The 23,460-nt window shown below is 36.9% G+C and overlaps 3 protein-coding genes across 3 annotated transcripts; all 3 read right to left on the bottom strand.

The window, feature by feature from the left end:
• Window positions 1–1,695: 1,695 nt before the first annotated feature.
• LOC120016805 (WD repeat-containing protein 44-like) lies at window positions 1,696–6,428 on the bottom strand. The gene is made up of 8 exons (XM_038869727.1): window positions 6,128–6,428; window positions 4,818–5,987; window positions 4,607–4,697; window positions 4,320–4,477; window positions 4,167–4,218; window positions 3,186–3,265; window positions 3,007–3,100; window positions 1,696–2,785 (listed from the first exon to the last, which is right to left on the bottom strand). The coding sequence occupies exons 2-8, from the start codon at window positions 5,946–5,948 to the stop codon at window positions 2,211–2,213; spliced, it is 2,181 nt and encodes a 726-aa protein (XP_038725655.1). The 5' UTR covers window positions 5,949–5,987; window positions 6,128–6,428; the 3' UTR covers window positions 1,696–2,210.
• Window positions 6,429–14,384: 7,956 nt separating this feature from the next.
• On the bottom strand, window positions 14,385–16,030 carry LOC120016203 (dof zinc finger protein DOF4.6-like). The gene is made up of 2 exons (XM_038868862.1): window positions 15,843–16,030; window positions 14,385–15,602 (listed from the first exon to the last, which is right to left on the bottom strand). Exons 1-2 carry the CDS (start codon window positions 15,864–15,866, stop codon window positions 14,691–14,693), a joined length of 936 nt encoding a protein of 311 aa, XP_038724790.1. The 5' UTR covers window positions 15,867–16,030; the 3' UTR covers window positions 14,385–14,690.
• Window positions 16,031–21,810: 5,780 nt separating this feature from the next.
• On the bottom strand, window positions 21,811–23,097 carry LOC120017301. Its single transcript, XM_038870481.1, has 2 exons — window positions 22,425–23,097; window positions 21,811–22,337 (listed from the first exon to the last, which is right to left on the bottom strand). Exons 1-2 carry the CDS (start codon window positions 23,095–23,097, stop codon window positions 21,811–21,813), a joined length of 1,200 nt encoding a protein of 399 aa, XP_038726409.1.
• Window positions 23,098–23,460: the final 363 nt, after the last annotated feature.

Below are 23,460 nucleotides of genomic sequence, written 5' to 3' on the forward strand. Positions count from 1 at the left end.
TCATTATCACCACTGCTATGGGTTTACACCAGCTGGAGTGGAGTTTGATTAATCCTACTTTATGTTTGTGGTCTGATTGAATTTGTATACATAAATAAGAATAGATGAATTAGGATTTCTAACCTTCAAGTTGGGGTGTTTGATATTTGCAACTTGACAGCCAGCGGCCATGATTATGGGCCAACATCTGAAAGCCCAATTGTTAACAAAATAGCATGGGCTAAATTTAGCCCATAAACCCAACCTTACGGATGAGGATGACAGTTGTTAAGACCCAATGGTTCTCCGCTCGCACACATCTTGTCATCGTTATGCAACACGAGACCGTTTCCTCTGAATCGCCTCCATCTGTGACGAGAGAGTATTTCATCTATGTAAGGTGGCAAAATTTTGTCCGATATGAATCATCAAATTTGTTCGATCCAAAATTAAATCAAGTTGGACATGAGTTATATGTCTAAAATCTGAGTCCAAATACAAATTTTTTGTCCGATTTAAAATCAAGTTTGGGTCTAAATATATAAATTTTGTTCGTCCTTAACTCAGATTAGGTTATTATCCGATTTACTTGTATGGTTTTAAATCAATTTAAGTTTGGTCAATTAAGTATGTTAGAAATCCAATCCGAGTTGGGGTCTGCACATGCAAATATTCCATTAAACACGTGGTGTTGTCCAACACGGAATAGACTCGAAACTTTTTTTTTGGCCAACCCCACATCCATGCTCCTCCGACGCCTCATATGAAAGCCAAGGAGAGAGGGAAAGCGAAGTGATAATAGAAGATATCAAACACCAACCAATTGAGAGCAACCTATGAACATGACTCCTATAACAACCAAAAACACAAGGAGCAATCACAAATTCATGGCCGATCGTTACTTCCCGCCCAAATGTGAAAGCCACCGTTACTGAAATTCCTCCCATGTGTCTCCTCAAACATATCTTGTCGCCATTCCAAACCCCTCAACAGTTACTCGGGGCAGAAAAGCCATGACGACGATCTCTAAAGTATAAATTCACTCTCCCCTCCTCTTCCTCGCAGTTTCTCCTCTTCACTGCCAAACCTTGAACCCCTCCCACCGCCGCTGTAAAAGTAAAACCCTAAAAGAGGTTTATCACAAAATGAAACAGTGACCGTAGGACCACCGTTTACCATTTGTGAACCATTGAATCGAGAGGAGCAGTGGAGGCCATCGTGACAATATTGAGCTCTGTGACATTAAAAATGTTTCTAAAATATTTTGTAAACTCAAAAACTGAGTAAAGAAAGGATATGATTACTGAAAAGAACGTGAGTGTGGACAAAAATGGATACATCAAATTGAAAGGAATAGAAGAGCCACCAAAGATGGCTACATCACATTGACTGACAATTTCAAATGATCGCAAATGATACATCAGCAGAGGAAATCGACTGCAACATAAACCCAATATGCTTATAAAAAAAAAAAGCATAAACCCAATATGCATCCTTAATAAGAAAAAAAAAACCAATATGTATAAGAAAAATTAAGCCAGGGAAGAAAAATGGCTGATCTGCAAGGTGTGTGCTTGTATGTATATATGCAGGGAATAATATAGAAGTAGAGTAGCGATTTAGCAAACTTCCGGAGAAAAAGTTCAGCAGAAACTTAAGCTGACAGCAGATAACATTTATCTAGAGAAGAGGGGCACCCCACCCCACCAATTTGAATTCAAATCATATCTATCATCTTCATCATTCAACTAATTTCCAAGGAGACAGATATGCCACAAACACCTGAATCATACACCATGTAAGTATCATATGTACATGTACACTGGACAGTTCAGTTCACAAATGAACACTAAAGCAAGTATGAGCTCCACGGCATCTATGAAAAAAAAAATGAAAGAATCCTATCGTTAACCTGTAAGGTGTGTTGTATCCAATAAGGCCATCATATTCAAGCCACTTGTTGACACTGGCCAAATAATAGACAAACAAAAACAAAATAGCCATTTGGCATGACCTAACCTAACTGGATTATAGTGCAACTTATGCTCTATAAAGGGTTGAGAATATAAAAAACCCTTCTGTGTATTGGTCGTTCATGCTGCCCCACACGGCTGCTCGTGCTCAGAGCAGTATGAGAACCTAAAATGTGCAATGTCAGTCACTATGAATAATCCAACCAAATATACGTACATAAGAATCATACACGAATTGATGAGCAGATCGCAATGGCATCAAAGATGAACTGGCAACCCATAATTGTGATATGTTCTGATCCGTCCATCGTAGCCAGCAGTTACAATTACAAGACCCCACATATGAGGAGAACTGAACAGGCTATGGCGAGCACTCTTTAAAAACTTGCACTCTGATTTACCCATTCTAGGTGAGACCACCACTGGTTTTGAACTATTAAGTTCTTCCTCAGGCCAAGTGGGGGATCCCTTTACCAGAGACTCTAACAAAAACCCTCGTGTACGCGAGAAACAATCTGGTGAAGAGCGAGGAATATTTTGGTCCATCGTCCAATTAAGATTCTGATGCTGTTGTCCATTCTCAAGGCTATTTACCCATGTATCCCCATTGGAAGATGACAAAGTTTCAATGCCACACCAAGGTATAGCAATTGATGCATTGTGGGACAGGAAGCTTTCACAAGACTTAATTTTCTCTGCCCGGGTATGTGTCCTGTCCTGGCTACTGTAGTTCCAGACATGTACACTAGAATCATCACTTGCTGAGATTATATGTTTCCCATCAGAGGTAAATGTTGCACAAATCTTATTACCTGCTGTTCGAAGACCAGATGCTGTAAGAAGAAATAAGTTCAAAGTCAAACCAATGTATAAAAGAGACTGAAAACATTGTTGATCATGTAAGCAATCATCTTGAGTATTTGAAGAGATGCAACAATGGAGGCTCACTGATCAGATCATTTAAGATGGTAACAAGCAGAGCAATTTAAAGGACATGTTAACATGCATGAAAAAAAATAGAATGCGCAAAACGAGCACACAGATGAACACCTACATTTCAATTTGCAAATGACATCTGTCCCACGAATTACTTGGACTGTTGAATCAGCAGAAACAGCCATTACTTTGCTTGGGTCACATGGAGAAAACTGGAGAGTGAAAATCGTAATTGGTAAAGACTTTTCCCAGAGCAAAGATGACGCAAGTTACTTAGTAAACTGAAATGAAACACACCTGAAAGCCACTTATCTTCTTGCCTGGCAACTTCTTTTTGCCACTAAAGCATATTTCAGTATCCAGTTGCAGTTGATTCTCTGAATCAAGCAACATTAACAATCGTCACTCAACAAAGTCAATTCTTAATAATACAGTCATACTAGTCATTAATCAAAAAATAGAGATCACCCCAATCCAAAGAAATGGAAATATCAAGAACATCATCTGGATTGCTAGTGCAACGACAAAAAGGGTGTCGATTGGCATAGCATTCAAGATTTTGTGCCAAGGTATACCAAACAGATTACCCATTAGTGTTATTATCCCTTGTCAGCCAAAAGAAATAGGTGGACAAAAAAGTCTTGAGAAAAAATCAAGTAAATCGAAATCAAATCATACCATCCATTCTCACAAATTCGGATAACAAAACTGTAGAACCATAATACTTTCTCAAGTAGAATTCACCATGCCCCATTGGCCAAAACAAAAACAATCTGAGGATGAGTAAGTAGAGACAAGTTGAACATCAAACCAAGTGCACAATGGTCCTGCTACTGCTGTGAGGTCTAAAGAGCACAAGATGTATATAGTATTTCCCCGACATTACAGAGAAGCTATTTATATTATTAAACTATGAAGCCTAGGTTCACTGAAGCAATTTTCCCACCACACAATATATAGGGGAAGAAAAAGTATGCATAAACAGTTACAACCCAACACTGGGCAAAGAACCCACTTTTTAACGCATTGTTAGCTGCTAATATTGCTTTTAACAATATCGTGCAGGAGACGAGACAAAGCTATCACAAATTAGAGACTCCACAACAAATTGTCTGGTAAAATTAGTTTCAATTTCAAGGTAAAGAATATGCCTCTAGAAGAACTAAACATAAGTACATTCCAACACAACCAGAAACAGAAATTTGTATCCATTGGAATGAATATGAAGTATAAAAATATTAATTTGTCTTCAACTCATATACATGCATAGTTGCATACCTATGATATCATAGAAACGACACTTTCCTGTCATGGAACCCACAATTCCTCCCTGTAAGAATCGCACAATGAAATTTTGTAAATGAAGCTCCTAAGAACTCTTAGTATTCATTGATTTTGATGCTGTAATCAAGAAGCAAAAGATTTGCAAACCTTTCCATCAGGGCGATAACAAAGTGCGGTGACTATGTCTCTTACATCGATATAGTCAACCACTCGGCAGCCAAGCACTTCCCATATACGAACTTTTCCATCTATTGAACCACTGATGAAATAGTTGTCATCCAGAGGATTGAAGTCAACACAAGTTACTGCATATAATAAGAACAATAGATCACCATCAACAACACAAGAAAAATGTAAGAATGGATCACCAATCATAAGACACAATTGAAATATGCATTTTACAGCAAAATACGTAAGTGAAACCAAAAGTATACCATAATCGTTATGAGAGAAAATTCTCAGGCACCTATCACATCCGACTTGCCACAGACGAACTGTCTTATCAACAGAGGATGATAGCAAAAACTGCAGTGAGTAAATAAACAGAAATTCATACAAATCTCATCACAGGTATGTGAATATAAAGAAAAACTAGAGAAAACATAAAGTTAATCCCTAAAGAAAAACTTGCTTCTTAATACTAACCCCTCTCTTGGACCACGAAATGTCTAATACGTCACCGCTGTGTCCATGGAATACATGCAAGGGATTCTCAGATATCCGGAAAACCTTAGAAGGCAAAACAACGAAAGTTGAGTCCGATGGTTTCCTCTTTATTTTATCGATTTTCTCCTTGCCTGTATCAACAGTGTTAATTTTAGAAAGCTGATCCATTGTGAAGTACATACATGACGGATCATTATCCGGAATATCAAGTCTGTCCAATCTCTGATCCTCTATCACCTTCCAAACACGCACAATACCATCTTCACCACCAGTTGCTAAGTACCGCCCGTCGAGACTAAACTTCATCGTCAAAATCGACCCTTCATGTGCAACCAACTCTTGTACCGCATAAAGGGAAGATAGTTCCTTAGATCTCTTTTTACATGGATGGACTCTAACTTTGTGCATTCTTCTCCCCCCTTCTGTTGATTCAAAATGGCTGCCCATCACACCAGCTTCCACTTGTCTATCAACTATACAAGCTGCAACACCTAATTTCCTCAACCAGCCCCTCTTCTCTTTCTTTTTTGCATTAACCAGATCCCTTGCCTCATTAAATTCTCTAGAAAAGAGCTGCTGAACAATAGGAGATGGCCCGAAACTGTTCTGAAATTCTTCGAAACTTAGCGACTTATTCGAACCCACTTCAAGTAGCCTGACAGGCATTCCATCCCTGCCCAACTCATCCACAACAAACTCCTTTCCATCATCCAAATTCTTGATTCTATATACAAGACTATCCTCCAAAGCGCCATTGACCAACGAATCCCTCACTTCAGTTAGATGTGGAGAGGAATAACTAGATAAAAACCCATCCTCGGAATCAGCAGTCCTCAACACCGCTCCACTAGTTTCTGTAATTCTATCTATTTCAAATTGGAATTCATCAGAATTTTGACCTAAGCTTAAACCCATCAGACCCATAAACCTTCGACGGCGATCAATTACACTTTCTGGTTTCCTCGTCCATAACTCGTAACCGAAACCATGTACAGGTCCAACCTTAGAAGCAGATTCCTCCGTAGAATCAGAGTCCCAATCAGAAACAGAAGAGATCTCCTCCCGGGTATCAAAAAATTGATCAATTTCTTCTTCGCTACGACAACCCATATTTATCTTAGTTTTTCCCCGGTTTCAAAGGATGAAATCCTGTACAAGCGAGAGTCAATTCAGTAATTCAAGAACACAGAAGCCCAAAAATCTTAATTAAATCGACAAAACTAATCCCACGAAATCCAACAGTAGCAACAGATCGTTTGTTATAAAAACCATATGGAGATCAATCTCACCTGGGTCGTCACGAAGTTTCGGTCAAAGCCCAGAAATCTAGCCACTCATAGGGATTGATTTCCACTTCTCTCTCCCAAGGAGAAGTTTCTTCTTGGAGAGGCAACGAATACCGTCTAAACCATGTGCATAAAAACAAATTAGTAGCAGCAATAAATAAATTAGGAAAACAGTCTTGAAATCGGTGCCAATATAGAGGAGAGGGAAGATCCGAAAGGCATGAGAAGGTTGTTTTGCTCTTGAATTCGGTGCTTTGAGGTCTTTGTGGTCTGTCACTGCCTCTCGCTCGCTCGCTCGCTCTCTCTCTCCGCGTGTCTTGTGAGTTGCGACTCCAATGCACTCCTCTTTTGTCAAATCAGGAATGGTCAGTTGGTCACTTGCATAGTTTCTGCATAATCCAAGAGTTGCTAGGTTTGAGAACGACCCGATGTTATCTGACTGGATTTGTGTAAGGCTGTTTCTAACATAATCAGTTTTTTTTTTGTCTAATGACGAGAAACCATGAATTTTTGTTCCCATAAAAACTAGGGGTGAAAGAAGAATAGGCTCGAGGTGGGCTTCGAGTTGATCAACATCACATATCTATAGAATATTTATATATCCGGACTTTAATCTAGATTGAATTTCGAACGTATTTAATTGATCAAATCCACATTAATTTAAATCCGACCAAGTGAATCATACAATAACCTAATCAGGGTTAGAGTCCGAACAAGTAAATCATACAAGATTTTTGTGTTTAGACCCAGACCCGGTTTTAAATTGAACACAAATTTTATGTTTGGACTCATATTTCAAACATATAACTTATGTTCAAACTTGATTTAATCCGGATGAGACGGAGCTTTGCTACCTCTAATGAAAACCAAATATTTTAAAATTAACTCTATTATTAACTGATTTTAGATATATGGGTTGACTTCAATTAACTTTCAATAGGTTAATTATAACATTTTCTTAATCATGACTAACCAAGTTGGTTAGGGATGAATTCTTCCACCGAGGCACACTTAAATTAAGATTAATTATATGGTTTACATAATTTTGAATAACAAAAATTAAAGAGTATATAATATATTATCTTCATTTTCAAATGGGCAGTTTGGTATCTTAATTTTTGGCAAATTGTAGGGAGTGTTTGGAATTTTCAAGTCAAAAGTGGTCAACTATGATAATCTTTTAACAAAACACGCATATTATAAAGACTAAGGTTGGTGTTTTGGTGTTTTTGTAACCCAAATCTCATCAAATCCATTCCCAAAACGAAAAGGAAAATAAAATAATAAAGTTCTTCTTGTTGCCATTGTTGAAGAGAGGCATATTTAAGGCCACCCACCAAGCTTTTATTGGTAGTTGATCTGAAAAATAAAAAAATATATTTATGTATATATATATTCCCCAAAAAAGTTTAGTATGTCATAAATTAAATTGGTATTTATCGGTGCACCAAACATTACCTTTTCCAGGTTGCATCGGTATGGTTCAACAAGCTATTATAAAATTTATAATATATATTTCCTTATATTGTAGATCACTTTCTGTCAATAAAAATGAAACAAAGGTTCACATAAGTTGGGCATTTTTTATTTATTTTTGTGCGTGTGTGTGTGAGGGAGTCCATGCCCTATAAGTGACAAAAACTGCAATTATTCTGATAAATTTATTGATTTCTTTTTGTGTAGAGCTATGGTCATTTGCACCTTTCCAGAGATAACAAATCCAACTCAAATCTATAATGAACCTCAGTTTGTCGTTACCCACAAGGGGAAAAATAAAATAAAATTAAAAAAAAAAGACTTTTTTTTATGTGTATATAATATGTAATATAGATCTCTCTCTTTTGTTACATTATAGAATTGGGTTGGTAATTTTGAAGGGATGAATTGGTCAAAGTAGACTTTTTTGACTGGTAATAGATATTGAGGTTACTAGTCAAAGACCAATCTGAAAAGAAATGTTGGTTCCAAAACCAAAATGGGTAATAGATATTGAGGTTACTAGTCAAAGACCAATCTGAAAAGAAATGTTGGTTCCAAAACCAAAATGGGTAGTGCAATAATTTTAATTATAATAATAATTAAAAAAAAAACTACGTGGATTATGAAGATTCATGGGATGGCCATACGTTGTGTCTTTGTGAGTAAAGTGGTGATTCTTTTCAAATGTGGTGTGCAGTTGACAATTTCAAACACCACACCCCACAAAAAAAGATAGAGAGAATGACAAAAGTTCAGTAGGACGTCAACTACAACTACTAGTACTACCCAAAATCTTAATTTTTAAGATTTTTTTTTTAATTTGGGAAAAATATATATATTTATATTTTTATCAGTTTTACGAACTCAATGATATAAAATGTTTTTTACTTTATATCCAACGATCTAGAATTATCATGCACCTTTTTATGTTGAATTTGACTTTTGTTTCGAAAAAAAAAATCTTCAATTTCTTAAAACTGATCAAAATATAAACATATTTTTGTCCTAATTTTTAAAAAAAATTATATTTTGATCCCTGAAAGTTATGATCTAATTTTACCATCATAGAAGAATTCTTCTTTATTTATGGGCTCAAAAGCCCATGATGAATTCTCTCTCTATATATATGTTTGGAAAATGTTCATTAAGATTCATGTAGTCAATCCTAAAAAATAGCCAACGAGGAGGTGCTTGCCGAATTGGGCCTGTTGGGTCCAAGGGTAGGATGTTATTGTTTTCTAGATTCACAGCTGGAATATGTACTGGAGGCCATCCAATCTGTAAAGCCCAGTTATGCGAACCAAGCCCACAAAATGGTTCACACCTTAGAGCATATCCAACGCATAACCAAAAATAGGCAAAAGTGTATTTTAGGTTATGCTTTTTCATGATTAAGCCTTCCAACAGGTTACTTGTAAGTTTACCTATTTCTAGATTTTCAGTTTTGCTACCTCAAATGTGAGGTACCAAAAACCGTTACTTAAAAGTCAAAAATTATTTTTTTATTGCTATTCTGGTTCTCTGATGAATACCCACCACACGGGATGGGGGCTCAAGTCTAGCATCACAAGTTTGGGGCTAACTCTCTATTGAAAACCCAGGTTGACAATAGGAGGTTTGTTCTCCCTTATAAGCTAGACTCCAAATCCACCATCTTCCGATGTGGGATTCTCATCAATCCTCCCCCCTTGGGAGGATGCACGTCCTCGTGCATGGCCTTGGCTGTACCATTTCGGTATACGACCCACTTACCGCCCCAAGCCTTGCGAGCCAGGGTCACATAGCCTTGTCAGGTCCAGTGGATCTAGTACCTTCCCAGTTACTTTTAACGGCTTTTTTTCTTTCTCTTTTTTTTAACGACCTTTTTCTCTTTTCCAACCCGCCCACAATGGACATGGCCCACTGTCTGCTAACCCAACTTCACAAAGGAATGGGCTCTGGGGCAGGCCCGCCTACGATAGTGTCAGCCCACGGGCCTACACGCAGGCGAGTGCCCTCTCAATGAAAGCACCAATGATGAATACCCACACCGGCCCATAAGGCCCAAGGTAGAACTACAACCCAGAAAACCGGCTTACCAGGTGAGGGTGTCTTGGATCCTTATAAACTAGAGTTGTCACGCCCCGTCCCAGGAACGTGACTTATTGGCAACATGTGTGTGCACCCACGTGCCGCCACCTAAAATACCAAGACTCAAATACCATAATACCAACACAAATTTAAACAAAAATCCGGCAGCACCTCCCCGTATATCGGAGAATGCCTCCTGCACAACATATAACAATTTAAACCAATAATTCTCATACCACCAACTAAATATCCAGGGCCTCAGGCCATATCATCCCAAACATAAATTATCATACACACATACATACCAAGGCATCAAGCCTAACCTTCCAAAATCTTCATTTATCCCACACATTACATACTTGTATATATCCTAATATACCATTAAGCCAAAGACTAACCAACACCACACAAAATAAAACAACAAACCACCACAAGTCCAGGCCATCCGCGTCACGCTCCTCCCTACTGATCCGTAGTCGGAGCACTAGCGCTAGTACCTATATCACCTGAGGAGGGGGAAAAAAATAAACGGTGAGCAGGAGGCTCAGTAGGGATAACGAATAGTAGTATAAAATAAGTAATAAGGCCGGAATATTATAAAAAAAATAAAGCTATGCAACAATATGCCATGTCGTCATACCAAATGCAATCCGTACGTCCAACCGAGCCATGTTGCTAGAGCCAATTAATCGGAACCACTAGCACATGCTCTCACAAATACTCCATGCCATGCCACTAGAGCCAATTAACCGGAACCACTAGTGCATGTTCATACGAGTATCATCAACCGTGTCACTAGAGCCAAATAACCGGAACCACTAGTACACGTTGACGTACGTACCATAATCCAATCCTCCATTTCTACCATGCAACCAATGCAATGTCACACATTACTATTATGCGACTAAATTCAATTTGCGCGCAATTTCATTAAAACATATGCTCAAGAGTATCGACTACTCGATAGATGACAGAGTGTCCATGGGTAATGCATTCAACATTAAACACACAACATAGCAACTTGAGTTCACAAAAGCACACAATCCAAGGTTTGTTTCCCCTTGAACAAAAAGGCGGAAACGAATGAAATTAACCACAATTCGGGTAGCCAAAAGTGTTTGAAATTGAGGGTTAAGGAAATCCCTACCTCTTTTTGGCCAAGCACCACAACTCTTCCAAGCCCAATCAACCTAAACCATACACGCATTTGCAATTCAATTGACATCCCAAAATTATTATTTTCCAAACCAACTACTCACATTTATCTCAAAATTTCAAGGTAAACTACTCATCTTGCCCAAATCTTCAAACCCTAGGACAACCACCTCTCCTCCTATCTCCACACTTCAATCCAAGCTCAAATCTAGCATTAATATACATAAACTTTGATTACTCAACAATCTTTTACCCCAAAACTTCTAATTTCACGAAATCCCACAAAACCCATAAACCCTAGCTTGAAATCCATGGAAATCTTACCTCAATCTCGAAGAAATCTTGAAAACCAAGCTTTAGAAGGTCCAAAATCTTCAAGTCAAGCTTCTTCCTCCTTGATTCACACCAAAATCCTTCTTCTCTCTAGTTCTCTCTCTCTCTCGGCGTTCTCTCTGTCAAAAGTGTGAGAAATAGTAACCCAGAACTGTCTAAATGTGTTTTAAAACGAAATTTATCGTCGAGTGTCCGGACGGCTCATAAAGTGTCCGGACACTTTGTGAAGAAAATGAGACAGATTGCATATCTGCTCAAAAACTGCTTAAGGTGTCCGGACACTTGTTTGGGTGTCCGGACACTTCACTTTTTTTCTTTTTCTTTTTTTATTTTAAAATTTTTTAATTTGGGTTTTCACAAGAGTTGGTAGCCCTATTTTTTCGATGTGGGATACTCATCAAATTGATGAGAATCCCACGTCGGAAGATGGTGGATTTGGAGTCTAGCTTATAAGGGAGGACAAACCTCCTATTGTCAACTTGAGTTTTCAATAGAGAGTTAGGCCCAAACTTGTGATGCTAGACTTGGGCCCCCATCCCGTGTGGCGGGTATTCATCATTGGTGCTTTCATTGAGAGAGTCGCGTTTGCGGAGAGGGTTGCCGTCCGGGAAAGGGCTGCCGTCTGAAGGGCGAGTGGAGCCGCTAGGTGAGCGTAGCCGCCGTGAACGTCGGCTGTCCAAGGGGGGTGGTTTGATGAGTATCCCACATCGAAAAAATAGGGCTACCAACTCTAATTTATAAGGATCCAAGGCACCCTCACCTGGTAAGCCGATTTTCTGGGTTGTAGTTCTACCTTGGGCCTTATGGGCCGGTGTGGGTATTCATCATTCTCCACCAGCACTTTGCGCGACATCATGTGCAGCACAAAGTGCAGGAACGCCGGCACACCATATCATAACCCACCAAAACCTTTAGATTCCCACTAATACTGAGGTTTTAATTGCAAATTGCAAATTGTGGCCTAATTTCGTCATACTTTATGAAATAATTAATATTTTAAAAATAAATAATGGAATTATTAATATTATTAAAAAAATTAAATATATTTATGATAATAATTAAAGTTGAAGGTAGTTAAAGGTAGTTATGTTGGAAAATATTAAAATACTTGATGTGATATTAAAATAAGGTATATGGTTGGAAGGGTGTTAGAAAATTAATAACTTAAAACTGCATTCTACTTAAAATAGGGGAAACTATGTTATTCAAAATGAGTAACGGGTTGGACTTGCTCTTACAGACTCAGACTTGCAGTAAAACCAAATAATAAAGCCCACGCGGCCCATAATATATGGGGCTTTTAAATTTATATTTGCAGATCCAAACCCATATAAGGGCCTTACCGGTAAAAAAGAAAAAAAAAAAAAAAAGAGAGTATTTTCTGGGTGAAATCCAGCTTCAAGATTCTTGTGGGCTAATAGAGAGTTTTACCAAATATCATGTATAATATAGAGCCAACAATTGATGGATTATATGTGCGTGTATACATATATATGTGTGTGTGTATATATATATATATTGATTGAATAAATTTGAGCAGTGGCTCCAGACACTTGGGTTTTGCTTCAAAATGAAGTCTATGGAAATTGGAAGGACAACAAATGTGGATAAAATCCAAACATTATGGTCCAAAACCTTCATTGTCCACTCCTACTCTCCTACATGCTAAATCTTGTAATTGAAGTTTTCCTTGTTATTGGACATACATAATGAAAGTTAAGGACAATTGAACTTATTCTTATTTTATTGTCTTTTTACACTCAAATTAAGCCTTGATAATTAGCAATTGATTAACGTAAAGTTTGTATTGGGATTACTTTTCAATTGATTTAAAATTATTCATAATTACATTACTTGTGAATCAAATGCGATAATTAATTAAATAATTAAGAAATGCAATGACAATGATGACAATTATGATCTCATCAATGTTGAAATTCTTCTCTAATGACAAAACACTCAACCTAGAAACCACAAAAGGAGACTCTCACGGTGGTTCAAAATTAAAGTCAATAGTTTTAGATGAACCATTAGTTTTCCTAATCTATTTTTATATATTAATGTTTCCAACAGAAGAACTCCTTTTGATCGATGCTTTTCCCATAAACAGAACAACCTCAAAATTGGTCAGGAAACTTTTGAATTTCTTGCTCAAACATTGTTGTGTAAGGCAAATGAGGTTGTCAACTTTTAGACCAAACATTTATATTGGTGAATTGACACTTTGTTTGCCCAAAGAATAAGAGAAGCTCAAATTAAAGTGCAGGATTCACATGGTGATATAAAAATTGGCAGGAAAATGACCCTCTATGAGTGGCTTTACATTACATTGATACATATATATACACATACATATACATGCATACACATGTATACACAGACACACACATATATATATATATGCATATATATACACATATATATATGCATATACATGCATGCACAGACACATATATAATTAAAAAAGAGAGTGACCTAGATCTGAGTGGATCCACTATTGAGTGGGTGAATGATTCTCTAGCACATTTGCCAAGGAGAATGTTTTGTGGGGCCCTTGAACAAAGACTCAAAGAGAGAAGGAGGGAGAGGGGGGTTTGTCAGATCTTTCTCAAATCTTTCAAATTAGAAAAATAAATTAAATGAAAATGGGAATGTAGGTGTTTTGGCAAGTGGGCATGGGAAGCAATGATAACTCAATTGGAATATTTTGTGTGTTGGGTTATATGTGAGTCTTGAAAACTCTTTGGATATGGAAAATCAGAGTTGGTATAAGCTTTATGAGTGAGCAGCTAGGTATGCAGCAGGTTTATTTTGGTTTATAATGAATACAGCTTTTGAGTCTTAGCTTTATTGAAAGGCTCTTCTTTATCACACATGCATTGTCATGTGAAGGGTTTCAGAGAGTTTAATTTCCTACCTGGTTCTTCTAATTAACTTTCTTCAATGGAGAAAAATCAAGAATCTTTGATAATTAAAACCTCTTTAGTAGAAATAAAAAAAAAAAAGAGGAAATAACCCAATTCAAATTAAAAGGCATGCAATTTATACATAAATTATACTTTTGTACCAAGCCAACAAATTGATTGATAGTACTGGGTTTTCATTCTCTTCTTTCACTTACACACTGATTGAAGAAAATTGACAATTGAACCCTAAAAATATTCTAGGCATAGCTGGCTAGCTAGCTATAGCACTCTCCTCCTCCTCCTCCTCCTCCTCCTCCTCCTCCTCCTCCTCCTCTTCTTCTATCTTTACAGAGAGAGAATCCCATGTCACTTTTGTGAAGCTAACTTAAAATAAAGCTTCAAATCCCCACTAAATTTAAGAAGATCAAGTTGAGATAGTAATAAACCAAATTGAGAGAAAAAGAGGAGAGAAACCCATGTACCCTATCACTGTTAGTAATGAAGAAAAACGAAAAAAGTCACAACCACCCACTTTAAGAAATTCAAAATTTAAAAAGGAAGAAGAATAAGGAGGAGGAGGAAAGGCTAGATCTTTTTTTTTTTTAAAGGATTTTTGATCTTGATTACCATGATCCACCTCCTAACATACCAGTCCAATACCCAGTTGAATCTCCGTGTACTTCTCCTCTATTTTGCTCAATATCACTTGTGGTAGTGCTTGACATGTGCTTTAGATCTTCAAATGGAAACAAAAGCCTCCCACTAACACTACTACCACTAGTATGATGATCTTGATGAACATCTTGAATCCCATACCCACCACTGCTTCCAAGGCCATGATCAAGAGAGAAATTCAAGGTGGTGGTGGTTGTTGTTGGCTGCTTGAAATCATGCAAAATTGGAAACCCAGATGTGTAAACTGTGTTTGGATCTTGAACAACATTCATTGGCATGAAAGAATTCAACCCTCTTGAAGAAATCCCAGTTATCAATTCCAAAGCTGAAATCTGAGGAGGATTGTCATGATTCAAAGCAGTAATACTAGTGGTAGCGGTGGTGGTAGTAGTAGAAGACAAAACCTTGTCATTTGTTTCATGATTAATAGAGTTTGGGAAGGCAAGGTTGAGATCTTGGCCTTGATCATGGATCTTGTTAGGGTTTTGATGATGATGAGTCACCAAATCAGGAAGCTTGTTCTTTGATGATGAATTAGAAGAAGAAGAAGAAGAATTTGATGATCTCTTGTTCTTCCTTGAACCACCACCAACAGGAATGTTTCTAAGAGATCCTCCTTCAGTCCAGTACCTTCTACAAGTCTTGCAAAAGTACCTTGGTTGAGTGAGACTATAATTGTTGTAGTAGCAAAACTTTGTGTTTGTTGAATTGCATCTTGGACAGTTCAAGGCTTGTTCTTTGTGAGGCCTTGTCTTCCTGATCTCCAAATTGTTTTCACCATTAATAATATTTGCTGGTTTTGGAGTACTGCATGAGTTGTTTGTGACTACTATCTCTTCTATTGGTTTCACCACAATCTCCTACAAAAATTAGAAAGAAATTAAGATATTTGTTCTTACACACAAACAAATATATAGAACAAGCTACTTCTGCTTTTACACTTTTCAGACATATCAGACAAACTTTATGTAAATCAATGACACACAAACAAAAAATAAAGAAAGTTAAAGAACTAGTAAATTTTGATGCCGGAAAAAACCCACAAAGATTGTCAAGGAACTATAGATCAGGAAAGATTGCAAGAAAGAGAGATCTAGAACCTGTGGCCATTGAGCAGTGTCCATGATGAAAGTGAAGATCAAGATCAATGTCTGGAAGATGAAGACTGAAAATTAATGGTGGTTTCTACCGAGAGAGAGGAGAGGAGAGAAGAGAGAAGAGAGAAGTGAGAGTTTTTTTTTTGTGAAAAGCAGTAAAAGGAATGTTTGGAATGATTCTTCTAAATGTATGTCATGTACCACCGCCTCCCTTGCTTTATGGGTTCTGTCTGTCTTTGAAACAGAGATAGAGAGAGAGAGAGAGAGAGATGGGAGGTTTTGTTTCAATTAGTTTTTTATTCTTCTTCTTCTTATTAATTTAATCTGACTTGTGGGTGGGGGAATATATGTCTTTTGCATAAAATAATAATTTGGTATTCTTTGGTGACTGTCACACAAATATTTTAAATTTGGTTGGGTTTGGAAGTACATACATATACATATAATCATATATCGCCTAGAAAGAAGAAAAAACATACATATATCATACATGGCTCTCTTTCACTGATCTATAAATGCAACCAAGTCACGTTTTCTCCAAATTTTAAGTCAGCCTAACTCAGATTTTCTCCAATCTTGGATTTAGAGGTATTTTGACCTTGTTTGTTTGTAGAAGGATATACAAGGAAAACAATTAAACTGATCAAAGAAAAGTACTTGCAATTCATCTGCGCATATATGAAAACATATAGTTTTGCATTTTTATGTTATATAAACTTGAATGTACGTAACTACGTACACACACACATATATAATGTATACAACAATGGACATACCATAGTTCATAGATGAATTCTAATGCGAATATATATAGGTATTTTATTTTTTCGATTTTCCCACTCTTAATACATTGAAGATATTAAGCACCGCACTCCATTATTTTTTTAACCAATGACAACACCATATAAACTTATCTTTTACACATTCGATATAAATTTAAACTCGGACTATCAAACCAACACACATGAACTCCAATAATAATCGATCACAAATTACTGTAGAATGAGATTGGTGGGTGTTAATTAACAACACTTTTTTTTTGTTCAGTCAACAAAACTCCAATAATAATCGATCACAAATTACAACCTTACATAAATGCATGGAACATGAACTAAAAAAATGAATTCAGTATCCTATGTGGATCTTTGCATATGGAAGTTGAGAGTCTGTGGCACACTAACTCCATTTTCAGTTCCAGGTTGAAATCAAAATTCAACAGAGACATATACATAGGCAGAAAACACAATAAAAGAAAAAAGAAAAACCCAATATTAATATAACAGAGGAATGAAAATTGACTTGACTGTACCAAGAACTGTTTTGGCATCCACATCAACACAAAAAGGACAAGCCGGCCAATGACTCTACTATATTCATTCATTTCACCACCCCATTTTGGAATATTGTGGGTCTCTGCTCTGCCTTTTATTTATTTGGAAAAATCATGAGCAGCAGCTTCATGTTCTTAAATTCCTAATTATTATGACACACTAGGGTTTTATTGCTATAATAATTATGTTTGAATGACCAACATTGCTTGCTATGCTAATTAACCGCCCATTCATATTTGAGTGTGTATTTATTTCTCTGTCTTGCTGAAAGCAGAAAGGAATTAATTTCTTACTTCTATGAATGTTAATATCACATAAAATGCAACCCTACATATGAAAATAGTACTTTGCAAACAAAAAAAAAAACAATTATTTTGACATAAATCTTAAATAACTTATCGATTATTAATGAATTACTAGTAATAACCATGGGCAGATAGATCTCGCTGTTAGGCGTTCTAAATGTGCAGGCGTTCAACGTTCAAAACCCTTTGACATATTTTCCTAATAGTGCTTGCACCGTGTGCTTGTCCTGCCTGTGGACTTACGTATATCAGTTTTGGTCTAGTCTTAACTATCGTCAGGATGGTGCGCGTTGGCCTGGCAATCCAAGTTTAAGCCATCTCAGTTATCTGAATGTCGAAGGGCATGTCAAACCGGGTCGTTCTCGGTTAAAAAAAAAAAATACTAGTAATACCTTTAGAATATATTTCTTGTAATATTATTTTTTTTATAAATTGACCAAGTATGTATTTTCTGTGACTACGTTTCTAATTTGTACGAACTTCCTACTCCAACCGTGACCTGCCTATAGCTTTTTAGACCTAACCAAACGTTCCCTCAACCGCTCACATGCATATATAGCAGCTCTATCACTTGTCACTTATGAAAGACACATGGCTCTTCCACCCGAAAGACAACTCACATCGTGGCGCGCCAATGTGTGGTCACGTCTATCAAGCTTCAAGGACTCTCAATGCCCAATGGTCGTGATTGGCTCAAAATTTATGTAATCATAACCTAGCCAACTCACATTGTGGCTGTGGGGGCCAATCCGTGTGGTCACGTCTATTAAGCTTGAAGGCCTCTCAACGGCCGTGATTGACTCAAGATTTATGTAATCATAACCTTGATTGATTCACTGGAACCTCAAAGGGCCCATGTGGGGGGTTTTTTCTATCTTAACAAACTAGTATGATTTCTGTGGGCCATCAAGTCCATTGAGGACTCCATCGAGAGGGCTATGATTTAATCAAGAACACGTCGACGGCATAGAGTGGCTTGACCAAATCAATCATAGATGTCTCAATATTTATAAATGTATCGGCATTATGAGGTTGGAGACTTTGGAGTAGTATTATTACTCACTAGTATGCGTTTGGCAACTTGGGATTAATTGTAGATTATATTCATGCAATTCCAATAATTAGTATTTTTTTTAAACGGAGAGGGGATTTGAATCCTGATCATCGATGATACACATCATCCTTATCACTCCAATTAGTGACTCAGATGTATAATTATTACTTACTAGTCATCTAAATTTGACATTTAGAATGTTCAGAGTAAATATTTTGAACTACAACTCTTTTTTAATTTATTACTCCTCATATAACTCATTACATAATTAGTATATCATGTTATTGCTATCGGGCACCTCTATTTAAAAAAATCAATCACTTAAGTGATAGTTTAATAATGAATCTCTCCGGGGCTAAACCGTATGGATTAGGTAGGTCCTAAATTCGAATCTCATTATGAGCAATACTCTGATGGTCATGCTATGTACTAGGGCATACCAAAAAAACTGAGTCAAACCAAACCAATCGATTGATGGGTTATTGTTAAACATATGTTAGTGAGGATCGATCGAAAAACCAAAAAAACCGATCAAACTGTCAATAATCAACCGATTGGTTGGCTGAATTTATCTAAAAAAATCGAAAAAAAACCTACCAAAATCGACCGTGTATACCCCCTACTATGTATTTTTCTCCAACTTAACATGTTGTCAGGTAAGAAAACTATGTGCAAGCGGGTTTGATGACTTGAAATTAGGCCCATATTATATGTTAAATGAAAATTTTGTTTGATATCGTTTTCGGTCATAAAAAGCTATATATATATATCTAGAAAATTGAATTGGACTTGATTTTCAATGTATTTGATTCAACTGACAAAACAAATTATTCTCATTCTCAATCCCTCATGTCAACTCTGAGCATCATCTTCGATGTGGGTGGGCTCAACAAAGAAAGCCTAATCCTACCCCATTTTTTATTCGAGGGGGGCCCACGATGTTGACTATGCAGAGAAAAAGGCCCAGCACACATGAATTGAAGGTCTTCCGTATATAAAGCAAAAAAAGATAAAGCGGATATGATGGGCGGTGCCGGTGGATTGTGGGCCCCCGGGGTTCGCGTATGCCCAACCATCCCAAGTGAGGGAATCCAATCACAACCGTCTGATCATCAAATTCCTAATCTTTTGATGATCATGATGTCACGTGATTGACTCTCCCTCGACCTGAACCGCATGTGCTAGTGCATTCCATGTCATCAAATAAGCCAAAACCCAAGTAAAACACCCAATTAGTGACGGTAATGTTGATTAATGTGACTTGATTAGAACATTACCGCCGTTGATTATGTGCGTAACAAGAAGATTGCCATGGGTCCCACCAAATATTTGATGACCAAGAATGGGAAGTAGCCTGATTGTCAGGTTGTCTACTCAGGACTTTGAGATCTAGGTTTTCATTCCCACCAGAGGATTGAGATTTGGGTAGTTTCCATCCGTTGTGGTGGCCTTCATGTCTCTCGGACATAGCTTAACGTGTGTATGATGCATGGGCCTTTGAAAAAATAAAATAAAATTGATGAGCTTAATCAAATATTGATCAACCCATAACCCTTGACACGTGGCTTTCAATATTTGTCGACGAAGGTTTTTTTATGCAGACAATTGAGAGTAAGAACACTTTGGACAACTTAATTGTAAAAAGGTCATAAAACATTTTGAAAATTGTAAAAAAAGTGTAATTTAAGGGTAATGTGGTCATCTGACTTAAGATATTTTTTAGTTTATACCTACAACACCATTCTTTTTCTTCTCTCTCCTTCTTCTCTACTAAAAGTTATCTCATTCTTTCTCTCATTCTTCTTCTTCTTCTTCTTCTTCTTCTGGTTCTCGATCTGAATTTGTTCTTCGTTGCCTTCTTCTCCATTTTTGGCCGAGTTTCTCCTCTCTTCATCGCCTTCTTCGTTGTTGCTCAATCTGGACTGCGTCGAGTTGCTTTGCTTCGTTTTTGACAGATCTGGACTATGCTTCGTTGTTTAATCTGGGTTGTGCTTCGTTTTTTTGCAGATCTGGACTCTGATTCGTTTTTTGCAGAGATGTATCACTATAGTATCAATATAGTATCACCAACACCAAAAAACCACTAAAATGATACAATTAAACCAGTATGCATACTTCTTATTCCTAATTACTTTTCCTTTTTTGATTTTCTTTTCTTGGTTACCTCTCTTGTTCGTTTTGGAAAAACATTTACAAGTGCAGAGATGTATCACTATAATATCACGAACACCAAAAATTCATTAAAATGATACAATTGAACCAGTATACATACTTTTTCTTCCTAATTACTTTTCCTTTCTTGGTTTTTTTTTTCTTGGTTTGTACATCTCTTGCTTGTTTTGGAAAAACATTAACAGCTGCAGAGATGTATCACTATAGTATCACCAACACCAAAAATCCACTAAAATGACATAATTGAACCATAAAGACATGTAATGCAATCAAATTTACATTCTAACATTTATATCATCATTTTATGAGCAAAAGATATAAATGGAACACTAAATTGGATCTTTTATTTAAAAGTATCACTATTGTATCACAATTCGTGGAGAGAGAAAATCAAATTTGAGGTTATTTTGGTAAAAGATGATCCCCAATGTACTTTTTTAAAAAGATGTTTTAGTTATTGCACTTTTTTACAATTAAGTATAATCTAGTGTACCGACCTTCAAAAATCCCTTTTTTATGGGTCTAAATCAAAGAGGGCGGCACCTCAAAGCTTGGGCCATGTATCCCCATTTAAAGCCAAATGGGCTAGATGCGGCCTAGAAAAACTAGGCCGGCCCATTATAGGCCTAGAGTGAGGTCACGTTCTAAGAGCACTCCCAATGGCTTCCCCAATCTCATCTCTATCCCCATATATAGATAATATCCAAAAAAATCACTTCCCAATGGCTTCTCTATCTTCAATTGAATATCTAAACCATTATCTAAATTGTTTTTCACTCTTCAAACTTGAAGAAGCAAAAGACCGGTCCCTACATATTTTTTTACTCTCAAAATATTGTCTCTCTCCTGCCACATCGGCAGAGAACTCACAGGGTCAATTTCTGTCTCTCGCATTCCTCTCTCTCGCCTCTCTCTCACGTTCCTCTCTCTCGTGCTCCTCTCTCGTGAACGCGATCTTTCCCAGATTCGCCTCTCTTTCGAAAGATATTTTTCGAAATGAGAATGTGTAACAATATTTTTCTAGACATTAATTTAAGTTGGATGGTGAACTTATGTTATTACTGAAAATGAGGATTGTTATTGAACTTGAATTAAATTTTTTTATACTTTTACTCGACATTTCCACGCACTTCCCACAAGTGTTCCACTAGATCCTCTTGAAGACGATGATGAATGCTCTTATTTTTTAGCTTCTGACGCCCTTTGATGAATTGATCAAAATCATAATGATATGCAGCATCGTTGCGATCAAGCTCGCTGATATCTACTTCTTCAAACAGGTAATACTTACCATTCTCAATTGACTTGAACATGTCACGCTCATCTTCCACGATCATGTTATGTAATATCACACATGCTTTCATGATATTCTTCAATGTTGCAATTTTGAAATACCGACACCCTTGACGAATGATATGGAAACGTGCTTGGAGAACACCAAATGCACGTTCAACATCTTTCCTGGCACCCTCTTGAGCTTTCGCAAAATTTTTAGCTTTCATGGATTGAGGCATCAGAATTGTTTTCACAATTGTTGACCACTGTGGATAGATACCATCTCCAAGATAATAACCCATATCATAATGATGATTGTTTATGACAAAGTTCACTGGTGGAGCACGACCATTGATGATGTCTGTGAACAAAGGGGAACGCTCAAGAACGTTTATGTCATTGAGCGATCCTGGAAGTCCAAAGAATGAATGTCATATCCATAGATCACGAGATGCTACAGCCTCCAAGATTAAAGTTGCTTCTTTATGATGGCCAGAGTAATGACATTTCCATGCACTTGGACAATTCTTCCATGTCCAGTGCATACAATCTAAGCTACCAAGCATTCCAGGGAATCGACGATCCTCATGTAGCTGAAGCAACTTGGCAATATCAGTAGAATTAGGTTGCCTCAGGTATCGTTCGCCGAAAACAACAATCACTGCTTCAACAAACTTTTTCATCGCCTCATTTGCGGTACTTTCATCTATCCGTAGATTTTCATCAATCATATCAGCGGATACTCCATAGGCCATCATTCTGAGAGCTGCAGTAACTTTCTGCAATGAAGATAACCCAACCTTATTCGCAGCATCTCGAGATTGAACGAAATAGTTGTCATAAGAAACAATACCTTCATGAATACGATTGAACAAATCACGGCTCATACGATATCGCCTTCGGAAAATTTTTTCATTGTATGTCGGGTTGGCAGAGAAGTAGTCACGCACTAACTTCTCGTGGCCTTCTTTCCTGTTACGATCGATAAAGACACGGCCAGGAGTAGAACCTCCTCTTTTCTTCAACTTGCAGCTTGAACTTTCAGCTTCAACATGCACCTCATCCTCTTCTGTAGACTCAAGAAGCAAATTTTTGCATCTTCTTCGGAGAAAGTTAAACATGGTGATCAAAGAAGAATATAAAAGAGAGCACAAGAGTATTTGAGTGGAGATGTGAAATTAAATTATGCAACATACATTTTTATAGAGTTTGTAATTCGAATTTCAAAAACTAGCTGTTGTAATTCGAATTTCAAAAAAGTGTCCGTTACATCTCGAATTTCAAAAAATTAGCCGTTGTGATTCAAATTTCAAAATATTTTAATTTTATCTTTTAAAAAAATATTGGTAAAAAAACTCTTGGAAAACTAGCCGTTGTGATTCAAATAATATTTAGAAAAAAATTATAATTTTGAAATTTACAAGTTCTAATAATATAGAGACTTAATATAAAGAATCTGCTGGGTGCACAATATTGAAATTGAT

This window comes from Tripterygium wilfordii, chromosome 15, assembly GCF_013401445.1.
Source record: "Tripterygium wilfordii isolate XIE 37 chromosome 15, ASM1340144v1, whole genome shotgun sequence".
Classification (NCBI taxonomy): Eukaryota; Viridiplantae; Streptophyta; class Magnoliopsida; order Celastrales; family Celastraceae; genus Tripterygium; species Tripterygium wilfordii.

Excerpts from the sequence above, each read along its gene's own strand:
- LOC120016805 (XM_038869727.1), bottom strand. The coding sequence starts at position 5,948 with ATGGGTTGTCGTAGCGAAGAAGAAATTGATCAATTTTTTGATACCCGG. Across the intron at positions 3,266-4,166 it reads TCGTTTCTATGATATCATAG|AGAATCAACTGCAACTGGAT; the intron begins GTATGCAACTAT and ends TGCTTGATTCAG. Across the intron at positions 3,101-3,185 it reads AGAAGATAAGTGGCTTTCAG|TTTTCTCCATGTGACCCAAG; the intron begins GTGTGTTTCATT and ends TTCACTCTCCAG.
- LOC120016203 (XM_038868862.1), bottom strand. The coding sequence starts at position 15,866 with ATGGACACTGCTCAATGGCCACAG. Across the intron at positions 15,603-15,842 it reads ACACTGCTCAATGGCCACAG|GAGATTGTGGTGAAACCAAT; the intron begins GTTCTAGATCTC and ends TAATTTTTGTAG.
- LOC120017301 (XM_038870481.1), bottom strand. The coding sequence starts at position 23,097 with ATGTTTAACTTTCTCCGAAGAAGATGCAAAAATTTGCTTCTTGAGTCT. Across the intron at positions 22,338-22,424 it reads CTTGGAGGCTGTAGCATCTC|ACATCATCAATGGTCGTGCT; the intron begins GTGATCTATGGA and ends CTTTGTTCACAG.